General features: G+C 39.2%; 1 protein-coding gene across 1 annotated transcript; it reads right to left on the bottom strand.

Moving 5' to 3' along the window:
* Positions 1-539: 539 nt before the first annotated feature.
* On the bottom strand, positions 540-22396 carry chm (CHM Rab escort protein). Its single transcript, XM_041800892.1, is given in 16 exon segments — positions 540-939; positions 1189-1334; positions 2318-2416; positions 4628-4724; positions 6388-6451; positions 6740-6847; positions 12523-12600; positions 13476-13615; positions 14461-14631; positions 14634-14756; positions 14976-15122; positions 15344-15408; positions 16849-16949; positions 17046-17170; positions 18329-18401; positions 22305-22396. Coding segments are annotated over 16 exon segments (1863 nt in total). The 3' UTR covers positions 540-705.
* Between the last annotated feature and the right edge of the window lie 2936 nt (positions 22397-25332).

Below are 25332 nucleotides of genomic sequence, written 5' to 3'. Positions count from 1 at the left end.
TATGAGCCAGACTGTTTTATCTGGTGTAATCCTGGTAGAGGTCTGGTTTTGTTCTAGTTCAGATAGGCTCTCAGATCAGGGCCATCATTCAGGTCTCTAATGTGGGCCATCTGGACCCTTATCTGGGCCAGAGGAGTTAATCTGACAGGATTTGAGGTGCTACTGTAGAAATAAAATCAGATATGTGATCAGACAGGTGTAGATGAATGAATCTCTGACAAGCAGAGGCTGGGCTCTGGTTGACTGAAGCCCTTATCCTGAAGTGAGCCAGTCTGGATGTTAATGAGGTTCCTCCTGTGGGTGAAGTTCACACTGTCAGCCAGCAGGGGGCAGCAGAGTCTAAACCTTGACAGTAATAAAACTGACATTTCATCATGACTGCAGGCCAGAGGCAGCCTTTATTTCCCAGCATGCTGCAGGTCTCTCTGGGAGGATTGTGGGTAGGAATGGCGTTTAAATCTGAGCGTGTAGGGAGATCTGCAGATGTGTTAGTAAAGGTTAAAGACAGACGGCGTTATAAAAGTTACAAGACCAATGGCTCAGTCAGGATGAAGCTTTAATGTTTCCACAGAACAGGAAATAAAACCGTGGTTTAAATAAAGACAGCGAGCAGAAACAAAGATAGAAAAATAATAAAGATTTACAACTCATGAAGGCAACTTTGACCCACAATGCACTGCAGGATGTTTGGCTTGTGTATTGATGTTACTCCTCTGTCTGAAGCTCCTCTTGCTCCACTGTCTCTGTTGTCTCCTCTTCACCTTTCTCCTCCGTCTCTTCCTCTTCGTCCTTCTTCTCCTCCTCCTCCTCCCCCTCCTCCCTCCCCTCATCCCCGGTGGGCGGGGCCGTGTTGTCTCCGTCGTAGATGATGTCCTCGGGGTTTGGAGCAGGAGGACAGAAATCTTCATCAGGAAGAATCTTCTGAAAGATCGACTCAGCCTGAACACGAGTAGAGAGAGAAATACAACATGATTATTCAGTATTAAAAAAAAAAAAAAAAGACTTTTTCTCACATAGGACCAGGTCGGTCTGGATGGCTTTATACCTTAATAAATGAAATCATCATTTAAAAACTGACTTTAATATTTACTCAGGTTATCTTGGACTAATACTGACATTAGTTTGATGATCTAACATAAGTCCTGATTTTAGGTTTCCACCGTGAACTCTAAAATCTCTGTTCTTCACCTGTTTGATGGCGTGATCATGTCCCAGAGCAGCATCAGGTCCGGAGCACACGTACACGTTAGACGGCACGTCGTAACCTTCTACTTCCAGCCCCGAGGTGTCAGCCATGTTGAAGTAGAGACACCACAGGACGGCGGGACAGTCGTCTGCAGACAGAGAGGACCTTGGTCTTAAAAGAGGTTTAAATAGAAAATAATAGAAAATAGTCTGTGGGTTTGAGTTCTCATCAAGTCCATGACACAGGCTGGACTGTTTCAAACTGTTTAGAAAGTCTGGAACATTCTAGTGATGAAGGGATTAATCAATGACTAATCTATAGGAGTATAATTAATCAATAACATAGCGTAGATTAATCTACAGTGAGGAGAAAGAAGCTGAAGCTGCAGTTAAACATGACAGAGACCCCGTCCTCCTCCTCCTCCTTCATCACCGCTGATCAATCTCTTCATAGCTGCGTACATCCATCCTCCTCCTGAGTCTGTGCTCGTGTTATAATTAAGGCGGAGCAGAGGGTGATGAATGAGGAGAAGGAGGAGGAGGAGGAGGAGGTCAGAGAGGAGACTGAGTTTACAGCACAGAGACTCTGTGATACAGTTAGGGTAGCAGAAATGTTCAGCACTTCACAACAACACCGGGTTTAAACCTAGAACAGCTGAAGAACCACACTACAGCTTCTGTGGCTTACCCTCTGTAAATATGCTTTTAAAAAGCCTCTGAGAACAGCAGGCAATTTCAGCAGTGACCTTCTGTGGTTCCTCCTCCTGGAGAATGTCAGTGATTGTCTGAGGGGGGGCCCCAAAGCACCCGCAAAGTCAATGGAGGGCCCTTAAACCCCCCTGAAGTCTGGGGAGGGCCCCTAAACCTGGTGAAATCTTGGAAAGGGCCCCTAAACACCCTGGTGAAGTCTGGGGAGGGCCCCTAAACCCCGGTATAGTCTGGAGAGGGCCCCTAAACCCCAGTATAGTCTGAGGAGGGCCACTAAACCCTGGTGAAGTCTGGGGAGGGCCTCTAAACCCTAGTAACGTCTTGGTAGGGTATGATGGTATTAAACTGATCCTGGTCCCTACCAGAGTCCTGCCAGATTTTAAAGTTTAAAAGTCGGTCCTGGAACCATCCAGCTCAGTCCTACCTCGGTCCGGTGAGTCTGGAGTACAGAACATTTTGGTAACCACAGGTGACAGGTCCTCGTAGGCAGAGCCAACTGACTGACAGGTGAGATGGACCAGGTCTACAAAAAAAACACAGAAACAACTGAATGAACCATCCATCCATCCATCCATCCATCCAGAATGATAATAATAATAATAATAATAATAATAATAATAATAATAATAATAATTATTATTATTTTCATCATTAACATTATCACAATATTTTATTTTCAACAACATATGTCATTATTTTGTATTTAAAATGTTGACTATTATAGTTTTGGCTGTCAATCTCAATATTTCAACTGCCTTTTAAAACTGCATATTTATGAAAACTCAAATTTTCCTTACACCTCATAATTTTGACGTTTTATGTCAAAAGTTTATGATACAGTAATGTCTTTCAGTTTCCTTATTTTAATTGTTTTAGTCTAATTTTAAGAAAAATATATCATTATATTGATTTTTTTTTTTTTTACATTTTTTACTTTTATCCAATATTTTTCAATTTTGATCTCATATTTTGACTCTATTTCTTAATTCCAGGTTCTGTAATTTCATAATTCTTTGTCTTAGTAGTTTTAATTTTGATCTTTCATCTCATTATTTTGATTTTTTTTAAATAATAATAATAATAATGATAACTTTGGCTTTTAATCTTATTTCATATTTATGTCCAAATATCTCTTTTTTAATCTTTTAATTTTGATGTTAACGGTCTCTTATTCTTGTAGCCTAATAGTTCCAGAGTTCTAGTGGAGCTGAGCCAGTATTAAAGGAACCCTCTATTTCAGACCCATCAGTTAATAGATTTAGTGAAATTATCTTCAAAGCCTTCTCCAGGTTAAAAACTAAAACCATAACTGTGCTCCTCTATGACCCCTCCACTTTCTCTGTTTTAGTTCAATCCTGTCTGCATCCATGTGTCCTTAGATTAATGGTGTTTTGTTTTAAAGGCGTTCAGCCCCATTGACTCAGTAACCAATCACAGAGCAGCACCAGAACACCACAGAAGAAGAAGATTTGACAGGTGTGTGCGTGTTGGTCATTAATCAGTGTTTCTCTCTCCAAGGACGCGGCGGGATCTTCCCTCCATCATCGTCTCACGCTCCACATCCTTCGCTGATTTCATATTTTTATAAAAGGAGATGATGCTGCTAAAACCTTCAAGGTTCTCAAAAACCTCTACAAGGACTGCTCAAGCCCTCCAAACTACCATCAAACATCACTGACAAACACCTCTACTAATTTAAACAATATTAATAATTATAAATAATAAAGACCGAGACGGGACAAGACCAAACAAGATTAGACAAGACGAGACAGGACAAGGCCAGACTAGACAAGACAAGACAAGACCAGACAAGACGGGGCAAGATCAGACGAGACAGGAAAAGACCAAACAAGATGGGACAAACCAGACAAGATTAGACAGGACCAGACGAGACGGGACAAGACCAGATGAGACATAACCAGTCGGGATGGGACAAGACCAGATGAGACGGGACAAGGCCAGATGAGACGGGACAAGAACAGACGAGACGAGAAAAGATCAGACAAGATGAGACAAGACCAAACGAGACGAGGCAAACCAGACAAGATTAGATAAGACCAAATGAGCTGAGACAAGACCAACCAAGATCAGACAAGACCAAAAGAAACGAGACAAGACCAGACGAGATTGGACAAAACTGGATAAGATGGGACAAGCACAGACGAGATGGGTCAAGACCAGACAAGACAAGACCAGACGAGACAAAACCAGTTGGGATGGGACAAGACCAGATGAGAGAACAAGACAGGACAAGGCCAGATGAGACGGGACAAGACAAAACGAGACAGGAAAAGATGAGATAAAACCAGATGAGATGGGACAAGACCAGGCGAGACAGGACAAAACCAAACGAGACGGGACAAGACATGACAAAATGGGACCACTGGAGGACTACCATCAAACAGCAATGAGAAACACCACTACTACTTTTAACAATAACTATAATTCTAGTTTTAATACTTTTAACTGAGAACTTAAAGCAATAGGGAAGTGAGATTTAAAAAATAAATTAATAAAAGTTCTGAAGAGGATGGAGGAGATAAAAGATTTTAGTTCCTCAAAGAGGTGTTCTAAATATTTATATGAGAATTAAGATGGAACAAGACCAGAACAGACGGGGCAAGACCAGATATAAATATAAATAATAAATAAGAGCTAACGAACATAATGATCATTAAAACTATATCCGTTTCTCTGCAGCTTTAAAATAATCAAGAGTATTGATGAGTCTCACATGTTCCTGGCATGCAGGTCATCGTTGACGAGCACAGCTCTACCATCCTCACCGCCGGATGTCCCGCTGTGATTGGAGGAACCGTTACCAGGGAGACCTGATCAGACAGAGGGACAGAAGAGAAAAGTTTAATTCTAATGAAAAGAGAGATGAGTTTGCTCTTATTACAGAACACGGCAGGTTGACTCATTAACAGACAAATTCACACCGAGGATGAGGAGATCATGATTCCTCTCTCTCTGACCAAACTTCATCTAATATTTCAATATTTAACCCACAGCTCATTAATGCACATGCTCAGACAGGAGAATTCAGTCAGGGACTTTATTTAACTGTCTCTTTTTATGACTCTATGATCTTTTTATTACCAACAATCCAACAATTCCCTGGGGCTGAAGGATGCTGTGACCTTATACTAAAGGTCGGCTACACAATAGACCATCTAAAGACTGATTTTAGGACAGATTTGACCTGATCTGAAGGTTACTGTAACATATTAGTTGATTATGGTGTCAATACAGTTACTTTACTGCAGCCAATCCAGTCAAAGCCTCGCTGATCTTACACCAGAGATGATACTAGGGCTTGGCAGATACTGGTTCTTCAGGGTGGATTCAGATTCCATTTATAAGTGATCGATAACACATATTTGGAATGATGTGCATTTATTATATTCAACAAATGTGACAAAAGTAAAACCATACTTTTAAAACCTTATACCTCTGTTGACACGAGAAACAGATCATCACTGACACGGAAGGAAAACAGGAAGTAGTATTTGGACAAAATTAAAGAGCAACAAGCCACCAATCAGCACCAAATCTGGGCAAGGCAAGGCAAGGATGGAATGTTTTAAAGGCTTTAAGGGATGACATCATCTCCAAAAGGCTAGGTGAATGGTTTATAAGCTTTGAAGGATGCGTCATCTCCAAAAGTCAAGGATGGAATCTTTTATAGGCTTTAATGGATGGCATCATCGCCAAAAGACAAGGATAGAATGGTTTATAATTTTTAAAGAATGACATCATCTCCAAAAGGCAAGGATGGAATCTTTTATAGCATTTAAAGGATGACATCATCTCCAAAAGACAAGAACAGAATGGTTTATAGCATTTAAATGATGACATCATCTCCAAAAAGCAAGGATGGAATATTTTATAGGTTTTAATGGATGACATCATCTCCAAAAGGCAAGGATGGGATCTTTTATAGCATTTAAAGGATGACATCATCTCCAAAAGTCAAGGATGGAATCTTTTATAGGATTTATAGGATGGCATTATCGCCAAAAGACAAGGATAGAATGGTTTATAATTTTTAAAGGATGACATCATCTCCAAAAGGCAAGGATGAAATATTTTATAGAGCTTTAAAGGATAACAGCATCCCTAAAAGGCAAGGATAGAATGGTTTATAGAATTTAAATGATGACATCATCCCCAAAAGGCAAGGATGAAATATTGTAGAGGTTTTGAAGGGTGACAGCATCCCTAAAAGGCAAGGATGAAATATTTTATAGGTTTTGATGGATGACATCATCTCCAAAAGGCAAGAATGGAATGTTTTATGAGCTTTAAAGGATAACAGCATCCCTAAAAGGCAAAGATGGAATGGTTGATAGGTTTTGAAGGATGACATCATCTCCAAAAAGCAAGTATGGAATGTTTTATTGGCTTTAAATCATGACATCACCTTCAAAGACAAGGATGGAATGATTTATTAATGATTAGGTACATTTAAAATGCTGTTGCTAAAGTTACCTGCTGGTCTGAGTCACTGGGAAGGATGGAGCTGTCTGTGATTAACACCGCTCTGGAGATGAACCTGAACAGACAGAGAGGTTATTATGTCATCCACTCCTGTAGATAAATGTTCTGGGAAAATTAAAGCCTATACTGTTGACAAGTGCTCCGTTAGCAGTCCTGTGTTCCTCAGTTAAGAATCTGATTGGTTAAGGGTGTCAGGTTACTGTAATATTGATTAGGTCAGTGAAAGGACAGTAAGCCCGTGGTGAACGTCCATCGGCACGTGTTGCTGGTGAATTGTAGTTCCCGAGGTCTGTGATTGGCTGGTTCTAAGACTGTAGGTGGTCTGTGATTGGTGGATCCTTACCGGGGGGATGCATTCAGCTTCCTCTGCTCCGCCCCCAAATAACCGTCCTCCACCACAAAATGGTTGCAGCTGATTCGCTGGCCCCGACTGTCAATCACAGCCTTACACCTGAGAAAAGGACACAATAAAGCAAGATGATATTTTAACATTAGAGGAAGAGTGATCATGATGTTTTTAATCTAAAGAACCAATCAGAGGCTCTTTAATTCATCCTGAGCTGTGCTCCTCTATCACAGGTAACACTGGACACCAGTTTATCAATGAAGCCAACAAACTGATCCCTCAGGGCAACAGATGTTTGAAAATATGAGAAAAAAAGGTCAAAAATCAGGCAGTGGTGTTAAAGACTTATAGTTCCACGTTGTTATGGGTGTAAGAGATGTTCTATTCTCTACTAGTCTCTAATAACCACTGCTCCAGTCAGAGCTTTTACAGGATTACAGTGTGATGCCATGGTCAACCATGTCTTTAACATTAATCTGGAAACCCTTAGGTTTTTTATCAGCCTAAACTTTATCATTCTATCACAGACACAGAAAATCCTATCACTGATTTTGCTGACCATCATGGAGCAGAAGCAATGATTCTGAAACCATGACGCTCACACGCTGGAGGGGGTGCTGAAACCGATTACTGGAAATAATGAGGCCCCACAAAGATCATCTATAACTTCTGACACACCACATTTCTCTGAGAACATGGGCACAGGAAGGTCACACCCATGAACATTAGAAATGAGAAAGCACTTCCCCTGAAGACAGGTAAGGGTTCAAAACACACAACCTGTAAGTCCTATCAGTTCATGTGGGTATGGGCTCGCTTCACTTGTAAAAAATACAAAGCTCCAGATTGGAAATCTAGGTTTGCCTCATTAAAACCCTCTGAGTGACAGTAGTGCAGCTTACACTGAGTTCTAGTGTTATTTACATTATCATACACACCCTAATATTCTCCAGACTGGACTACTGTAACTCTCTTCTCTTTGGCATCATCAGAAAGTCCCTCTTCTGCCTCCAGCTGGTCCAAAACACAGCAGCTAGGCTTTTAACTGGTTTTAACAGGCGGCACCACATCCCCCCTATCCTCGCTTCCTTCCACTGGCTTCCAGTTACTTTCAGAATTGATTTTAAGATTTCACTTAGCATTTTAAAGGCTTTCATACGTTTAGCCCCAGGTTATATCACTGAGATGCGGACCCCTTATGAGCCTTCATGCAGCCTTAGACCCTCGGGCAGGGGGTACCTGGTCATTCCAAAGTCGAGACTCAAATCTAGAGGAGACGCTGTGTTTATGAGGTAGCACTGGCTGTCAACAGTCTGACGGCATGACAGATGCTAATATGTAGCCAGGACTGATAATTATAGGGATGCACGATACCGATGTCAATACCGATATTTAAATGTGCTTTTCGGACAAGAAATTTCTGTCCTTTTGTACAAACTTTAAGGTTAGAGGATGGCCGAGGAAACAAACTTTAGTCCTTTTAAACACTTTAAAATTTAAAGAATGAGGATAAATAAAGAAAAAGACCTCAACTGACATAGGTCTGCTGGTTCAGCCTAAAGCTCCACTAATTCATTAGTATACAAAATCGGACCAAATTTACAGTCAATAGTATATGCTTATATTCACAGGTAAAATATCAGATGTAAATATCGGCAGAATCTGCCAATACCAACCCTAACTCTAACCCTAATAATTATCATGTAAACTTAAAAGAAGATGGGACATTTTATGTTAGAGGTGTTGCTGGCTTTTAACGGTAGGTGGCGCTACAGCCAAAGTATGAGATTAACATTAAAATTTGAAGAGAGGCCGGCTTTCATCAAACACTTGAAATTTTAAGCAAATCAGATCTTTCATATGACAGTTACAACTTCCTATCAAATGGCGAGATATTGAAATGCTCACCATCACCAGTGAGGCGTCCTTCAGTGACGCACATCGATGATGCAGACAGATACTGAGGAATAAACAGATGGCCAAATAATGTCACTTCCTGTTGCCAGTAGGGGGGGGCTATGATGAGATATTTCATCTAGGCATGTTCATACAGAGGTTACAATAAGCTAAAGTCACTGCACACCAATAAAAAAGTCTTATTTTGAAATAGAGATGAAGCTGGAGGACTTCCTGTTGGGATGTGGGTATGGGTCCAAGAAGCGTTCTAGTAGGTCTGATGGCAACCCATAAACAGACCCAAAATCACAAGGCCAGGGTGAACGGTCAGAATGTTTAAAGTTGTTTTAGGGTAAATAAATCAAAAATCAGAGTAGGTATGGTTTAAGTGGCAGAAGGGGGCGCTGTGACAAAGTGAAGATATTGATACATGATGAATGTAGTCAGGATCAATGTGTGATCATGCCTGCGAAGTCTGGTGATGACTGACAGAGGTACTGAAGAGTTAAATGAAATTATTGAGCTCAGAACACGACAAAAAGTAGAAAAAATATAGCCAAACTTTGGGCCCCGATCACGTCCCCACCCTAGGGTGAAAACTGAAGCTTTGTGCAGATTTGTATCTCCATCTTGTCTAGAATGAGGGGAAAAAAAATCTTCGACTCAAACAGACAAAACCACTCAAAGTAGTTCTTTAAAATGTGAAACGTGTTCATCAGCGAAAACGTCCCTTAGCTTTTTGTAGTGCACATTCTGTACATTTCAGAGGACATTTTATTTCTTGTCTCATCAGGATACACATGTGTATGATTTTTCATGCATGTAGCTCTTAACTCTGACATTTGGGGTCCCCAGAGCATGATGGACTTGCATGATTCCACCACTATATCCAGATTTCCACTGGGGAACATTTTCTGGACAGTTTGGTGAGTTTTTGAGCATGTTGAGGCCCCAAATTAGCAACTTACTTGCAGAAATAATAATGAATGGAGCACAACAATAGAGCTTAAAGTTACAGCAGGGGACCTCGCTTGGAGGTCGGTGCTCTGGCCCTAAATATCTTTCATTATTGAGCAGGAATGCTACGTTGGAGGTTGGTGATATTACACTGCTACGAATAAGAAAATCTGATCATTTCAAAGAAAGAGTTGTGTTTTTGTGGCAGCTTTCTAAAGTGAACTGCTGACCAAAGATCAGACACTAATGACCACACCCAGATCTGACATTTCCCCCCTTCAGACCAAACAGTAGGTCCTCCTGGGATAGTACATCCCTAGACACACCATGGGTCTGATAGAGACACTACTGTCACCATGACAACATGATGTGACAGATGATGACCTCCCACAGGCCGCCGCCCCCTCTGTGAGAGTGTCAGCAGTAAATCCGTCATTTAATCAGAGAGGCGGTGAGGCAGCAAATAAAGACAGAGAGAGAGAGAGGGAGAGGGCGAGCCAGTCAGAGGAGAGGAGGAGGTGATGAAGAGGATCAGAGGTTAAATGATGAAGTTAATTTCCTCTCCATAAATTGAATATTTCAGCGATCATAAATTATCCAATCAGAGCCAGCTCTCTCACAAACATTCCTCCCTTCACACACACAGCTCCACCTCAGACCTTCTCTACCTCTATAAAGTCTGATCTTTAATAACTTTTCATCTGCTCCATGTTGGATTAGGTGCTATTCATCCCTTCATACCCTTAAACCTCTCCCTATTTGTCCTCTAGTATACAATACTATCGTCATGTCACTGGAATCAAAAGAACACACGTCTCCACGTGTGATTCATTTAATTTTTTTAGAATATCTACATTTGTAAACTCTTTGGGACACTTAATGTTTACCACAGGGATGCTGGGCGTGATTCTAGTTATTCACAAGCTTCAGTGGTAAACAGACGGACCAATGAACTTCCGTCTCTTGCTTCATGAACTCTGAGTTGGGCCCATAAAGTTTGCCTGACTACTGTTGGAGATGCAAAATATTATCATCATGATTTTAGTAATGGCAGATAATGTGCTTAAAAACCGTCCCAGCCTGAACATATTAATGATCAAAATTTTGAGCATTCAATGTGCAAAACTCAAAAAACATTGCGATGGCATCTCGTCTGATGTCTGGCACAGGAAGTGGCTTTTACTACAAAAGATGAGACAATTCTTTCCAGGTTGCCCAAATCTCTCTTCAAATGTGTTTTAATATCCTTAAGCTCAATTCAGACTGGGAGCGTGACACGCGTCTCGACCGTGTTTTAACTGGTTTGCATGTTAACAGGGCTTTCAGACTGCCTGCATGTGCGCAGCGTATCCCATGCCTGATACGCGCGGCTCAGGCGCAGAGACTTTAGAGATTCGTAATCTGGCCTATTTTTTCCTCGCACCGCGTGCGGCTATGGACCACATTAGACAGGAAAATAATAAACGGAGTGCCATATTTACATTGTTGTGGCACATATGCATATAGAATATGTTTACAACGTTTTCTTGATAACCCAGAGGAAGGCCACAAGCTAAAATGCACCTGTTTGATAAAGTTGTATGTATATTGTATTACCATGTATTTGTAGAATTTATGGCATTATTATTACAGTATATATTTTTAACATTAGTATGGTACATTTACAGTGTTATAACATGAATATTATTATAGTATTACTGTCATAAAATTACAGTTTATTTGAAATATTAGTGCGGTATATAGGGTTAGGGTCAAATTATATCAAATTATATCAAATTAATATCAAATTATAATATCAACAATAAAATATGACTGACAAATATTATAGTGTTATTATAGTTTATATACAAAATTATTTCTACATGATTACATCATATTAGTATCATTATGTACAGCGCTTAACAAATTTATTAGACCACCTGTCATATTTGTCTCAGAGACCATCCAGCATCATGAAGCGCTTTAATGCAGACTCTCATTTTCAGTAAGCTCTCCAAGTTTTACCATTTTGAACAGGAATGAGGAATTTCAAACTGAATTCACCTTTTTATACCCAAGTTTTAGCCGACTCACTGGGCTTCTCTGAGCAGTCAGAAATGAATCAAGCATAACATTCAACCACTAAAACTCATTTTTCTCTTCAGGAATGCAAGTAAATAACTATAATTTGACATATTAATCAAGAAATATTAATGTGCTTTACTATTTTTTTTGTAAATCAGTAAATTTGAAAATTCATGGATAACAATAACAATTATATTTTAGCATTAAAAATATAATTTGGGTTAAAGAGTTTGTACATATTGGTGTATTAACCATTGCAGAAACATAAAAAATGATATGTATTACCAGTGTTGTTAATTTAAGGCAGCTCTGGCATAAACCTTACTTTGGGTGGTGGTCTAATAAATTTGTTAAGCACTGTATATAGTTATTATTATTATTATCAATTATTAGTATGTATATATATTGTGTATAAGAGACTGCTTCTTTGACTACTAAGGAGGTGTGCCCAGGGAGTTTACATGTTTCCTGACGGAGATTATCCGGAGAATGAGGTGTTTGGAGACTGAAAGGGGGAGGACGCGGAGCAGCACGATACCTACAGCTGGGTTGGGAGGAGGCAGAGAAGACATTGTGCAAGAAGGCAGAAGTGGGGCAAACAAGCTGGGCTGCAGGCCATCCATCCATCCATCCATACATCTATCTATCTATTATAGTGTTGCTATGTACTATAATGGTTTAACTACAGTATAACTGCATTATTATTAATACATTCTAACATTTTTGTGTTGTATCATAGCATTATAGGGATATCATTAAAGTATTGCTGCAGTATTATTTTAGCATACTAACAGTATTATAGTATTATCACAGTTTCATAGTACCACAGTTACAGGTGAGTACTGTGGCGTCATTGTCCGTACCTTTGAGAGTCCTTGTCGAGCAGCAGAGCTCTGATCGAGTGTCTCAGACAGTAGATGCCTCCAAAAACAGCACACATCCTGAAACACAAACAGACGTGTTAACCAATCAGCAGGCAGGAAATATGACAGACAGTTAGGGCAGTGAGTGGGGACCTTTTAACCACAGAGGGCTGCAGGGATGTGGAACTTATAAGACACCAGAGCTAAATAAATACTACTGTCCTGATGAAGGTCATCTATGGATCCTACTAAGATCATATGAAAAACTGCCTTCACTCCTACGCCAAATAACAGGAGGAGGGCAAGAGAAGATCAGAGCTCAGAGGAAATGCACGCCATGATGGTCATCAGGGCTGAGAGGTCAATAAAAGAGGAGCCGGTCTTTTCAGCCAATCAAATCCCCAGATTACTACCATAACCAGATCACAGCTGATTCTGTCTGTCATGTTTTTACCGCATCCGTGAGCGCTAATATCCTCAGAGGATCATCTGATATGTAAATGAGCAGAGCCCTGGGCGACACCCCCTCATTAATATTCAAACCCGCTCTAATGAGACAGCAGCCGTTTCCATGGAAACCACCCAAAAATATCCTCAGAGGATCATCCGCCTATGTAAATGAGCAGAGCCTGTAAGCGACACCCCATCCGACAGACTGATTCTCACTAAGCATGTCTGCAGCAGCAGAGTGCCGCGGAATGTTTCTCACTGAGCATGTGTGCTGCACCTATCCGTCCTAACAGTGTGACAATGATGTTTCCGCCTTGAAGCAGTCTGTAGACTAAACCCATCCGACAGACTGATTCTCACTAAGCATGTCTGCAGCAGCATGATGATTAAGCTCCGCCGTTGTAGGCTAAGGGAGGAGGGATAAATGACTACATTACCCACAATGCCCCACATGATTTATCACAGGCAGATATGACTGGCTGAATAAACCATCAGACTCTCACCTACAGAAACACTGCGGTATCTCCCCAAGGCCATAAACAGGAAACAGGAAGGGAGTGTTGCCATAGCGACCCAAGCAACGCAGGTGAGGACAGTGACGTGTGGATCCAGCCCCTCACACAGGTGGACAGTGTCTTCAGATCTACCATGGCAATGGTGAGGACAGGTAAATATAGATCCAGACACACAGGTATGGACAGGTAAATATGGATATAGGCACACAGGTGAGGACAGGCACATATAGATATAGACACACAGGTGAGGACAGGTAATTACAGATCTAGACACACAGGTAAATATATAAATCCAGACACTCAGGTGAGATCAGGTAGATATAGATCTAAACACTCAGGTATGGACAGGTAAATATAGATATAGACACACAGGTGAGTACAGGAAAATATAGATCTAGGCACACAGGTGAGGACAGGTACATATAGATATAGACACACAGGTGAGGACAGGTAAATCTAGATCTAGGCACTCAGGTGAGGACAGGTAAATCTAGATCTAGGCACACAGGTGAGGACAGGCAAATATAGATCTAGGCACACAGGTGAGGACAGGTACATATAGATATAGACACACAGGTGAGGACAGGTAAATCTAGATCTAGGCACTCAGGTGAGGACAGGTAAATATAGATCTAGGCACACAGGTGAGGACAGGCAAATATAGATCTAGGCACTCAGGTATGGACAGGTACATATAGATATAGACACACAGGTGAGGACAGGTAAATATAGATATAGACACACAGGTGAGTACAGGAAAATATAGATCTAGGCACACAGGTGAGGACAGGTACATATAGATATAGACACACAGGTGAGGACAGGTAAATCTAGATCTAGGCACTCAGGTGAGGACAGGTAAATATAGAACTAGACACACAGGTGAGGACAGGCAAATATAGATCTAGACACACAGGTGAGGACAGGTAAATCTAGATCTAGGCACTCAGGTGAGGACAGGTAAATATAGAACTAGACACACAGGCGAGGACAGGTAAATATAGATCTAGGCACTCAGGTGAGGACAGGCAAATTTAGATCTAGACACACAGGTGAGGACAGGTAAATACAGATCTAGGCACTCAGGTGACACGGACAGGTAAAGATCAAACTTTAGAAACAGGTCATGTACAGAGCACAGGTCAGACTCACCTGTTGGACATTCCCATCCCGGTAGGTGAGTATCCGGGTGACGTTCTTGAACTCTGCATAACGACTGACGTTTGATTTGATGAGCAGATCGACCAATGAGCCACGAGAATACATGAGCTGAAGAAGAGAAAAAGTTTTCCAAAGTTTTATGAAAAGTTTTTAAGATTTGTTGACTTTTCTCACTCAATTAATTATCAATCTTTAACCAAAGAGGTTTGAACCTCACAGACTGAAATGAACTCAGACTGGGCTGTGTTCAGAAATGTCAATCTTTTCGTGCATCTACAGTGGCGTGCCGATGCCGAGCAGTCATGTTTTATGGCCTTTTGGCGTTACCTTGGAAACTAGGTCAATGTTGAAACGGCGTCCTTCCTTTACAAGCTGGGCATAGCTGATCTTCTTCTTTGTTGGTTCTGATTGGCTCAGAGCTGCTGAGGGGGTGGGCTGATCAGCCTCTGGCTCCTCCCCCTCTGTGTGTGTATCCTGTTTGATTGGACAAAAATTACCCAGAATTCAGAGCTGTGATGTGACCATCTCTTCTTATTTTTAGTTATGAATAAAACTGTTACAAACATGCTGTTATCGTGTTTTTATTACAAATACGAAGGCAGAGTAAAACTGATTTTAATCAAATAGATAATAATTACAGATCAATAATCTTTGATTATTGATCACTAATCACTGATCACTAAGCTGCTCCTTACTTTCTCTTCCTCTTCTCCGTCTTGTGGTTCTTCTGGTTTCTCATTTGTTTCTTCCTCTTTTGAATCTTAAAGACAAAAAAACTTTATTTAAAAACATTTTCCATCCAAAGGTGCTTCACCAAACTCATTCGTAGAAATGTAAAAAATAATAACAATTAAAAAGTTAAAAATCCCTTTCAGAAATTATCAACATTTTAAAAGTTTTTACCATTTCAAAATATCTGGACACCTTTAAGCTGAAAGTTTCAACATTTTCATCAAAAATGTTTAAAATGTCCAACCACACTTTTTAAACTTCTTTCTTAAAATTTCCCAAAATCTTTATCCAAAACAATCATTAAAAACATTCAAAACTGGTTTAAAAATCTAACCTTTCTTTGGAAGTTTTAAATTAAAAAAAAATTTGGGGTAATAATTTTTAAGTTAAAACCATAAAAAAACACAATCAATTTCTTCTTTATGTTTTTTTTAATTCAAGGAAAATGTTTAAAATATTTCAACATAACTGTTTGAAACCTTAACTTTCACTAACCCTTTTGAACATTTCTAAACTCTCCGTAAATCCATCTAAAAATGAATAACCATTTTTAAAAAGTTATTTGATTCGCTGTGAAAATTCTTTTTAACATTTCATCAAATACTTTCAGTATGGAAGCCCTAAAGGGCCATGTATTCACATACATCATTTACTCAGTTTTCCCATGAAAATAGGATAAATCAACTCATTATCACAGGTAAACAAACATTGTTATCCCATGATCACACAAAAATTTTGTAATTATCATGAGAAAACCAGCGTTATCTCGAGATAATGACAAAAATAAGTCAAGATCACGAGAATACAGACAGAAATTATTAGTTATCATGGGAAAATGGAGTAAATAATATACGTTAATATATGGCCTTGAGAAACTTGATCAATGACTTTTCTAAAATTTCGTCACAAATTTAAAAATCTTCAACTTTTTTTTTTAAACTGTTCAACAAAAAACTTCAATACTTTATAAACTTTTAAAAAATCCTCATAAATCATAATCAATCAATCATCATTTTCCCCCAAACATTTAACAAAAAGATTCAAACATTTATTCTGGAGAAAAAAAATGTCAAAAAAATCAGAACTAGTCATTTAAAAGTCTGAAAAGTTTGGTCAAATTTAGTAGAAAAATGTAGAAAAACTAAAAAACAGGCATCAGAGGAAACCCTGGCTCTCTCTCACTAACTCGCCCACCAAATGTCGTCCACATAGAGTGAGATTTCACTCACACAGTGAGATTTCTAAGCGACTCTCTCTTTCTCTAATGGCAGCTTTTTACTAAAAATATGGCGATCTGTCTCCACTGCTTTGCTACTTTTGATGAAATTGATCAGACAAATCTACCATTGTGAAAATCACTTCATCCAATTTAATTTGACCCAAACTTTTACCGTATGAATGAAACATTATAATGATGGAAGGAGTGAAAACTAAAAATATTTGCAGATTATTTCTGATCATTACCAACCTGCAGATTCTGTCTCGGATGTTTCTTTGACAGCGTCTTCATTTGCTCCGCCTCGTTCTTCTTCGCCAGTGTTAGGAGCTTCCTCCTCCTCATCTTCTTCACTGAGGAAAAAAAAACTCAGCCCTAATAATTCAAGTCAATGAAGTGTCAGGCTGATTGGAGAAGAAAACTCTCTGCTCTGAGTGTTTGACGTTTACCTGGTGTAACAGAACACCTGTACGTTACTGATGGAGGCGGAGTCTGAGTCTGACAGCTTCATCAGCTCCTCCCCTTCCTCCACAAGGTTCGACCAATCCTGAGCCTCCTCTGGTTGAGACTCCGCCTACGACACCCACACACACAATGTTACTTTAACGAGATTTTAAACCTCTCCTCTTTCCCATCATGCTCTGCAGGAGAGTCCTCTCTGTTTGTAGTTTAATTGCAGTTCACTTCATTTGGTCCAATTTAAAAATCTTTCATTGACTTATTTTGGACGATTTCACCAGAAATCCTTAAACAATTCTTCAAAAAATTCACCCCAGTCTTGGAAGACTTCCTGACAATTTTTTTAAACATTTTGTCAGAAAATGTATTTAAGATGTTCTTGTAAACAATACAGTTGTCATTTTTAAAAAATATTGTAAATTTTTGGGGAAATTTTATAAAAAGCTTTGAAAAGTGCTTAAACATTTTATGACAACATTTCAACAAAGATTCCTGATTTTGTCATCAAAGACTTTTTAAAACTTTTATCCGAACTTTGGGAGTTCTTTTCAGAATGTCAGAATTTTCATAAACACTTTAAAAAACTTTCTTAAAAATATTTTTCTGATTTCATTAAATATCCTATTAACTAGGTGAGATTCTGAAACTCTGACATTTTTAAACATCGTTTCAATAAAAAAAAAAAAACAATGTTAAAAAAAAAAAAACTTAAATGTTAAGAAACATTATTTAATTAAATATCAAAAATGTTCCCAAAAACTTTCAAAGGATTTAATTACTTAAATTTTTTAAAGACTTCCCCTAAAATGCTTCTAACTTTTCTCAAAACTTTTTCAACAATCCCTCTTTTTGAGAAACTGTTTGTTTTTGAATTTAAACTGTTTTTGAAGATTTATTTACATATTTTAAACATTCTGTCCAAAATTTGATACTTTTGTTAAAATAAAATAATAAAAATCCTTTCAGTCACAAAACTAGAAGCTTTGCTTTTGTCTGATTAAATAAACTAAATGATACTGATACCTGTTTGAAACCATGGAAGTCCTACACACTCAGATCGGAGACATTTAAGAGTTAAAAATTGTGGGTAAAGGGCCACATGGGGTTTAAACTGCAGATACACTGAAGACATTTTGAAAAGTGTGTGAACCTGGAGAGAAGTGAGAACATATTTTTGTGATTATGCAGTGGCCTTTCTCTGTGTCTTTCTCCGTCTGTAACCATAACACAGAGTCAAGGTGGACAGCCAATCAGAGGACAGCACTGTACTCACATGTTGCTCTTGGATCCAGGTGAGCAGGCCGTTGAAGGTAAAGCTGGCCCAGCTGGCTGCATAATAGCTCCTCCTACAAGAGACACAATCAGCCAATCAGATGTCAATTCATCTGGATCAACAACTTCAGAAAAAGAAAAATGAGCATAATGATAATAACCAGAGACCATTCATCAATAAACCATTAAAAAAAAAAGACTTCTGTCTCATGTAAAGGTTTGAAAGGATCAAAAAAATTTTTGACACCATGTATATTTATGACCACATTAAGCCCTGTCATCTGTTGATCAATAAAATAAAAAAATACCAAAACTGAAAAAAAAAACAAAAGATATATCAGTCTATATCAGCTGTAAAAATCAGCCTTTATCAGCCTTGAACATCGGTCTTTATCAGCTGTAAACATTGGTCTATATAAGCTGTAAACATCGGTCTATATCAGCCATAAACATCGGTCTATATCAGCTGTAAACATTGGTCTATATCAGCTGTAAACATTGGTCTATATCAGCTGTAAACATTGGTCTATATCAGCTGTAAACATTGGTCTATATCAGCTGTAAACATTGGTCTATATCAGCTGTAAACATTGGTCTATATCAGCTGTAAACATTGGTCTATATCAGCTGTAAACATTGGTCTATATCAGCTGTAAACATTGGTCTATATCAGCTGTAAACATTGGTCTATATCAGCCTATATCAGCTGTAAACATTGGTCTATATCAGCTGTAAACATTGGTCTATATCAGCTGTAAACATTGGTCTATATCAGCCATAAACATCGGTCTATATCAGCTGTAAACATTGGTCTATATCAGCTGTAAACATTGGTCTATATCAGCTGTAAACATTGGTCTATATCAACTGTAAACATTGGTCTATATCAGCTGTAAACATTGGTCTATATCAGCTGTAAACATTGGTCTATATCAGCTGTAAACATTGGTCTATATCAGCTGTAAACATTGGTCTATATCAGCTGTAAACATTGGTCTATATCAGCTGTAAACATTGGTCTATATCAGCTGTAAACATTGGTCTATATCAGCTGTAAACATTGGTCTATATCAGCTGTAAACATCGGTCTATATCAGCTGTAAACATTGGTCTATATCAGCTGTAAACATTGGTCTATATCAGCTGTAAACATTGGTCTATATCAACTGTAAACATTGGTCTATATCAGCTGTAAACATTGGTCTATATCAGCTGTAAACATTGGTCTATATCAGCCATAAACATCGGTCTATATCAGCTGTAAACATTGGTCTATATCAGCTGTAAACATTGGTCTATATCAGCTGTAAACATTGGTCTATATCAGCTGTAAACATTGGTCTATATCAACTGTAAACATCGGTCTATATCAGCTGTAAACATTGGTCTATATCTGCCTTAAACATCGGTCTTTATCAGCTGTAAACATCGGTCTATATCAGCCGTAAACATCGGTCTATATCTGCCTTAAACATCGTTTGTTTTAAGCCATAAACATCAGTCTTTATCAGCCGTAAACATCAGTCTTTATCTGCCTTGAACATCGGTCTCTACCAGCCGAAAACATCTGTCTTTCTCTGCCTTGGACATCGGTCTATATCAGCTGTAAACATAGGTCCTTATCTGCCTTGAACATCGTTTTATTTAAGCCATAAACATTGGTCTATATCTGCCGTAAACATCAGTTGTTTTAAGCCATAAACATCAGTCTTTATCAGCTGTAAACATTGGTCTATATCAGCCGTAAACATCGGTCTATATCTGCCTTAAACACCGTTTGTTTTAAGCCATTAACATCAGTCTTTATCAGCTGTAAACATTGGTCTATATCAGCCGTAAACATTGGTCTATATCAGCCGTAAACATCGGTCTATATCTGCCTTAAACACCGTTTGTTTTAAGCCATAAACATCGGTCTATATCAGCCGAAAACATCGGTCTATATCAGCTGTAAACATCGGTCTATATCAGCCGTAAACATCGGTCTGTATCAGCCGTAAACATCAGTCTATATCTGCCGTAAACATCGGTCTATATCAGCCGTAAACATCGGTCTATATCAGCCGTAAACATTGGTCTACATCAGCCGTAAACATCGGTCTACATCAGCCGTAAACATCGGTCTACATCAGCCGTAAACATCGGTCTACATCAGCCGTAAACATCGGTCTATATCAGCCGTAAACATCGGTCTATATCAGCCGTAAACATTAGTCTTTATCAACTGTTAACATTAGTCTTTATCAGCTGAATATCGGTTTAGATAAGTCATTCATATCATGAATATACACTGCCTGGCCAAAAAAAAAAAGTCGCCACCTGGATGTTACTAAGCAAATAGGTATGAGCTTCCTATTGGATAATTACTGCATGGGCGATTATCTTTCAGCTGGCAGCAAGTTCTTTAGCCCCAGCTGATGCAATGAGTAACTTCTCATTTCTCTAACAACCATGTCGAAAGACACATCCTGTGGTCGTGGAAAAGATGTTAGTCTGTTTAAGAAGGGTCAAATCATTGGCATGCATCAAGCAGAGAAAACATCTAAGGAGAATGCAGAAACTACTAAAATTAGGTTAACAACTGCCCAACGCATTATTAAAAACTGGAAGGATAGTGGGGAACCATCGTCTTTCAGGAAGAAATGTGGTCAGAAAACAATCCTGAATGATTGTGATCAGCGACCACTTAAAAGATTGGCCAAATCAAATTGAAGAAAAACAACAGTAGAACTCAGGGCTATGTTTAATAGTGAAAGTAAGAGCATTTCCACGCGCACAATGCGAAGGGAACTCAAGGGATTGGGACTGAACAGCTGTGTAGCCTTAACAAAACCATTAATCAGTAAGGCTACCCAGCAAAAAAGGCTTTGGTTTGCTAGGGAGCATAAAGATTGGACTCTGGAGGAATGGAAGAAGGTCATGTGGTCTGATGAGTCCAGATTGACCCTGTTCCAGAGTGATGGGTGCATCAGGGTAAGAAGAGAGGCAGGTGAAGTGATGCTCCCATCAGGCCTAGTGCCTACTGTACAAGCCTGTGGGGGGAGTGCTATGATCTGGGGTTGCTGCAGTTGGTCAGGTCTAGGTTCAGCAACATTATGTGCCCAAAGAATGAGGTCAGCTGACTACCTGGATATACTGAATGACCAGGTTATTCCATCAATGGAATTTTTTCTTCCCTACTGGCACGGGCATATTCCGAGATGACGATGCCAGAATTCATCAGGCTCAAATAGTGACAGAGTGGTTCAGGGAGCATGAGACATCATTTTCACACACGGATTGGCCACCACAGAGTCCAGACCTTAACCCCACTGAGAATCTTGAAGGCTTTGCGCAGTGGTCAGACTCTCCCATCATCAATACAAGATCTTGGTGAAAAATTAATGCAACACTGGATGGAAATAAATCCTGAGACATTGCAGAGGCTTATCGAAACAATGCCACAGCGAATGGGTGCTGTAATCAAAGCTAAAGGCGGTCCAATGAAATATTAGAGTGTGTGACCTTTTTTTGGGGGCGACTGTTTTTTTGACCAGGCAGTGTAGATGTATATACGCCACTGACAGCATCAAGCTGTCATCATCACAATAACATCAGCTGACGCTCCCACTGACAGCATCATCAGCCTGTTAGCTTTAGCACAGCATGCTAACTGTAGCATATGGCTCTAAACAGATAAATAACATCACTACTGAAGCTATAAACGACCATAAAAATACTTGTATTAGCTCTACTGCTAATACAAACACACAGCAGCAGAAATAACCCACTGGTATCTAAGCATTTCCATCGTATCCAGAAGCTAATTGAGCAGCAAGGGCGTTAGCTGCTAGCCGCTGTCGTTTAAAATGAACTGCTCGTTAGCCGCTAGCTAACACCCAGACTAGTCACCATTAGAGACGTTTTAACCCGGGATCCCGGGATGTCTGGGGGCTATCAGCAGTGACACCGAACAAAAACAAGTCCACAAATACGACCCAGATCCGAACACGTCATAAAAACCAGGTGTTTGTGTACCTGTGCCCAGAATGACGACGTCAAATTCGGACGGCAGATCCTCCGCAGCCATGTTGTTAGCAGAGCGACGGCGAGTCACGTGACAGGGGCAGCTCCTGGGTCCGCCCATAAACACAAAAAGTCGACCAGTCATCGATCAGTGATCCATGGAAGGTCATTTATAAAGATGATCACTTCTATGAAAGATCATTTCAAGTTTAAAAATGACACCAATGCTTAAAACTGAGGTCGAAATAAAGAGAAAGTAGAAACTATGAGATCGTCAAACAGGAAAAATCCCAAAATATATGAGATAGAAAATTCAAAATTAAGAGTTAGAAGTCAAATTTAAGACAATAACAAGTCAAAACTGTGATATTGTCGACTAGAATTATGAGATTTTCAAAATCTGAATACAAAAGATCCAAAATACAAGTTAAAAGTCAAAATTAAGATGTAAAAAGTCAAAATTATGCGATAAAAGTCATAGTTAAGACATAAAACGCCTTTAGTTAAATTTAAAAAATCGAAATTATGAGATAGTAAGAATAGATTAAGAGAGAAAATGACAATAAATTTGGATAAAAGGTTAAAATTATGGTATCAAAAGTTATAATTCTGACTGGACTAATATTTATGATTTACTTTCTCATTTTTTTAAATTTCTTCCTTAATTATTTTGACTTTCTGTCTCATATCTGTGAATTTTAAACCAAAAATTTCACTTTTTATCTTGTAACAATCCATTTTTATCTTGTGATTTCGACTTTTTATTTCATAATCATGATTTTTTTTTTCTCATACTTTCTATTTAAGATTTTATTTTAAATAATTACCTATTTTTCCGATTTTTTTCTTTTTGAAATGGGCTTCAATAATCAATACTTAGTGACAGTATTACCATGTATCAGTTAATCTTCATTGTTTATATCTGATCATGGGTTGATTATTTATGTCTGCCTGCAGCTTTGGAGGGGGAAAAAACGCTTCCTCCTCTTCTTCTGTGGTGCTTTGAGCTCCGGCCAACCACGCTGAGTGATGCTGAGCCAAAAACACAGACCGCTCCCTCTTTCTTCTTTTTTTTACCAGACCAGATGGTTAAAATCTGAAATCACATCCTCTCCTCACCACCTTTCCTCAAGCTCTCTCCTTATTCACTACCTCCTCTCACTTCCTTCGTTTACAAACCAGGGAATCAGATGGACTACCAGGTACTCGGCTACATGAATAAACACCTTAAATCAGTGATCTCTCATGTTCTGTTTACATTTTCATGAATGATTCGTTATAGGTAATTGCATTCAAAGTGAGTCCAGGTTAGTACCTGTGGACTGCACCTGCATCCATACATTAACATTACATCCTCACTGATGACCTCATGTTGGATTCACAGCCCATACATCATTTCCATGGCTCTTGGCTTGGTCTTAAGACTCATTTTTATAGACTTGCTTTTATGTGACGTCATCTTCTGACTTTTACCATCTCCTCCATTTTTGGCCAATTTTCTCTCTTTAAATTTTTCTGCCTGTAATTTTCAAATGTCATCTTAAAGCTTTCACATCCACTTTTTGGCTTTTTATGGCTTTGATAAGATTCTTATTGCACTTTTAGTCCTCTAAATCGATTTTTATTTACTATTACCTAACAGCTATGTTTGTACATTTCTGGTCCTTAGGTCTCTATTTTATGTAGTTTCCTGTGTTGCCTGGATTCATCGATTATTTTGGTTTTGTTTTTTTTTGCCCATTTAAGCTACCTTTGACATTAAGTATTCATTTTTCTCCTTTTTTATCACTTTTTTTGCCCATTTAAGCTACCTTTTGCCATTAAATACCACGTTTCCAATTTTTTTGCCCTTATTTGCCATTCTTGACTGCTTTTTGCCCATTTTAGTTACTGTTCTCTTATTTCTTGCCACCTTAAGTGATTTTATTCCAACTTCAAGCTGTTTTTGCCACTTTTCACCACTTAAATTGTGGCTCTTGCGAAGGTATTTTTCAACAGTTTGGCTCTTTGGTTCAGCAGGGTTGACTAACACTGCCTTAAATAGAACCTGTCTGACAATGAAGTAGGCTAAAAGATCTCCAACAGATGAGAAATAAAGTCACTGATATCTATCAGTCTGAAAGGGTTACAAAGAGATTTCCAAGGCTTTGGGACTCCAGCAAACCATGCTGAGAGCCATTATCCACAAATGGAGAAAACTGTGAACAGTGGTGGACCGTCCCAGGAGTGGCCCGCCGACCAAAATGACTCCAAGAACCCATGGACGACTCATCCAGGAGGGCCCACAAGAACCCAGAACAACATCTAAAGACCTGCAGGCCTCACTGACTCAGTAAAGGTCAGAGTTCATGATTCAACAATCAGAAAGAGACTGGGAAACAACGGCATCATGGGAGAATTCCAAGGCCAAAGCCATTGCTGACAGAAAGAACACAAAGGCTCGTCTCACACTGAAGTTCCATCTGGAGTCAAATTAACTCAGCATTTCATCAGAAGAACATCAGACCAACAGTCAGACATGGTGGTGGTAGTGTGATGGTCTGGACTAGGACCTGGACCACTAGAACCATGAATTCTGCTCTCTAGCAGAAAATCCTGAAGGAGAATGTCCGGCCATCAGTTCATGAATGGACTAAAAACTAAATGAAGGTTCTGGAGTGGTCCAGTCAAAGTCTGGACTTAAATCTGACTGAGATGCTCTGGCATGACCTTAAACAGGCCATTCATGCTGGAAAACCCTGACTCACTGACAGTTATCACAAACCCTTGCTTCAGCTGTTCCTCAGCTGTCTGATGATCTGAAACATTTCAGTGGGAAAAATGAGAATGAGGAAGGGTCAGTACCATTTCACAGCTCTGCATAATAAATGATGTAATGAAATATAAAAGTGAGGTAAAGGTTGGTGTTGTTAGTCCAGACTACATCTATATGTCAATGAAACTGTTATTTACTGTGGTTATAAGAAGACTGTAGGACTGAATGTGATCATCAATAATCTC

This window comes from Cheilinus undulatus, linkage group 12, assembly GCF_018320785.1.
Source record: "Cheilinus undulatus linkage group 12, ASM1832078v1, whole genome shotgun sequence".
NCBI lineage: Eukaryota > Metazoa > Chordata > Actinopteri > Labriformes > Labridae > Cheilinus > Cheilinus undulatus.
The sequence above is the reverse complement of the archived record's forward strand: the minus strand, read 5'-3'. Positions and strand labels throughout refer to the sequence as shown.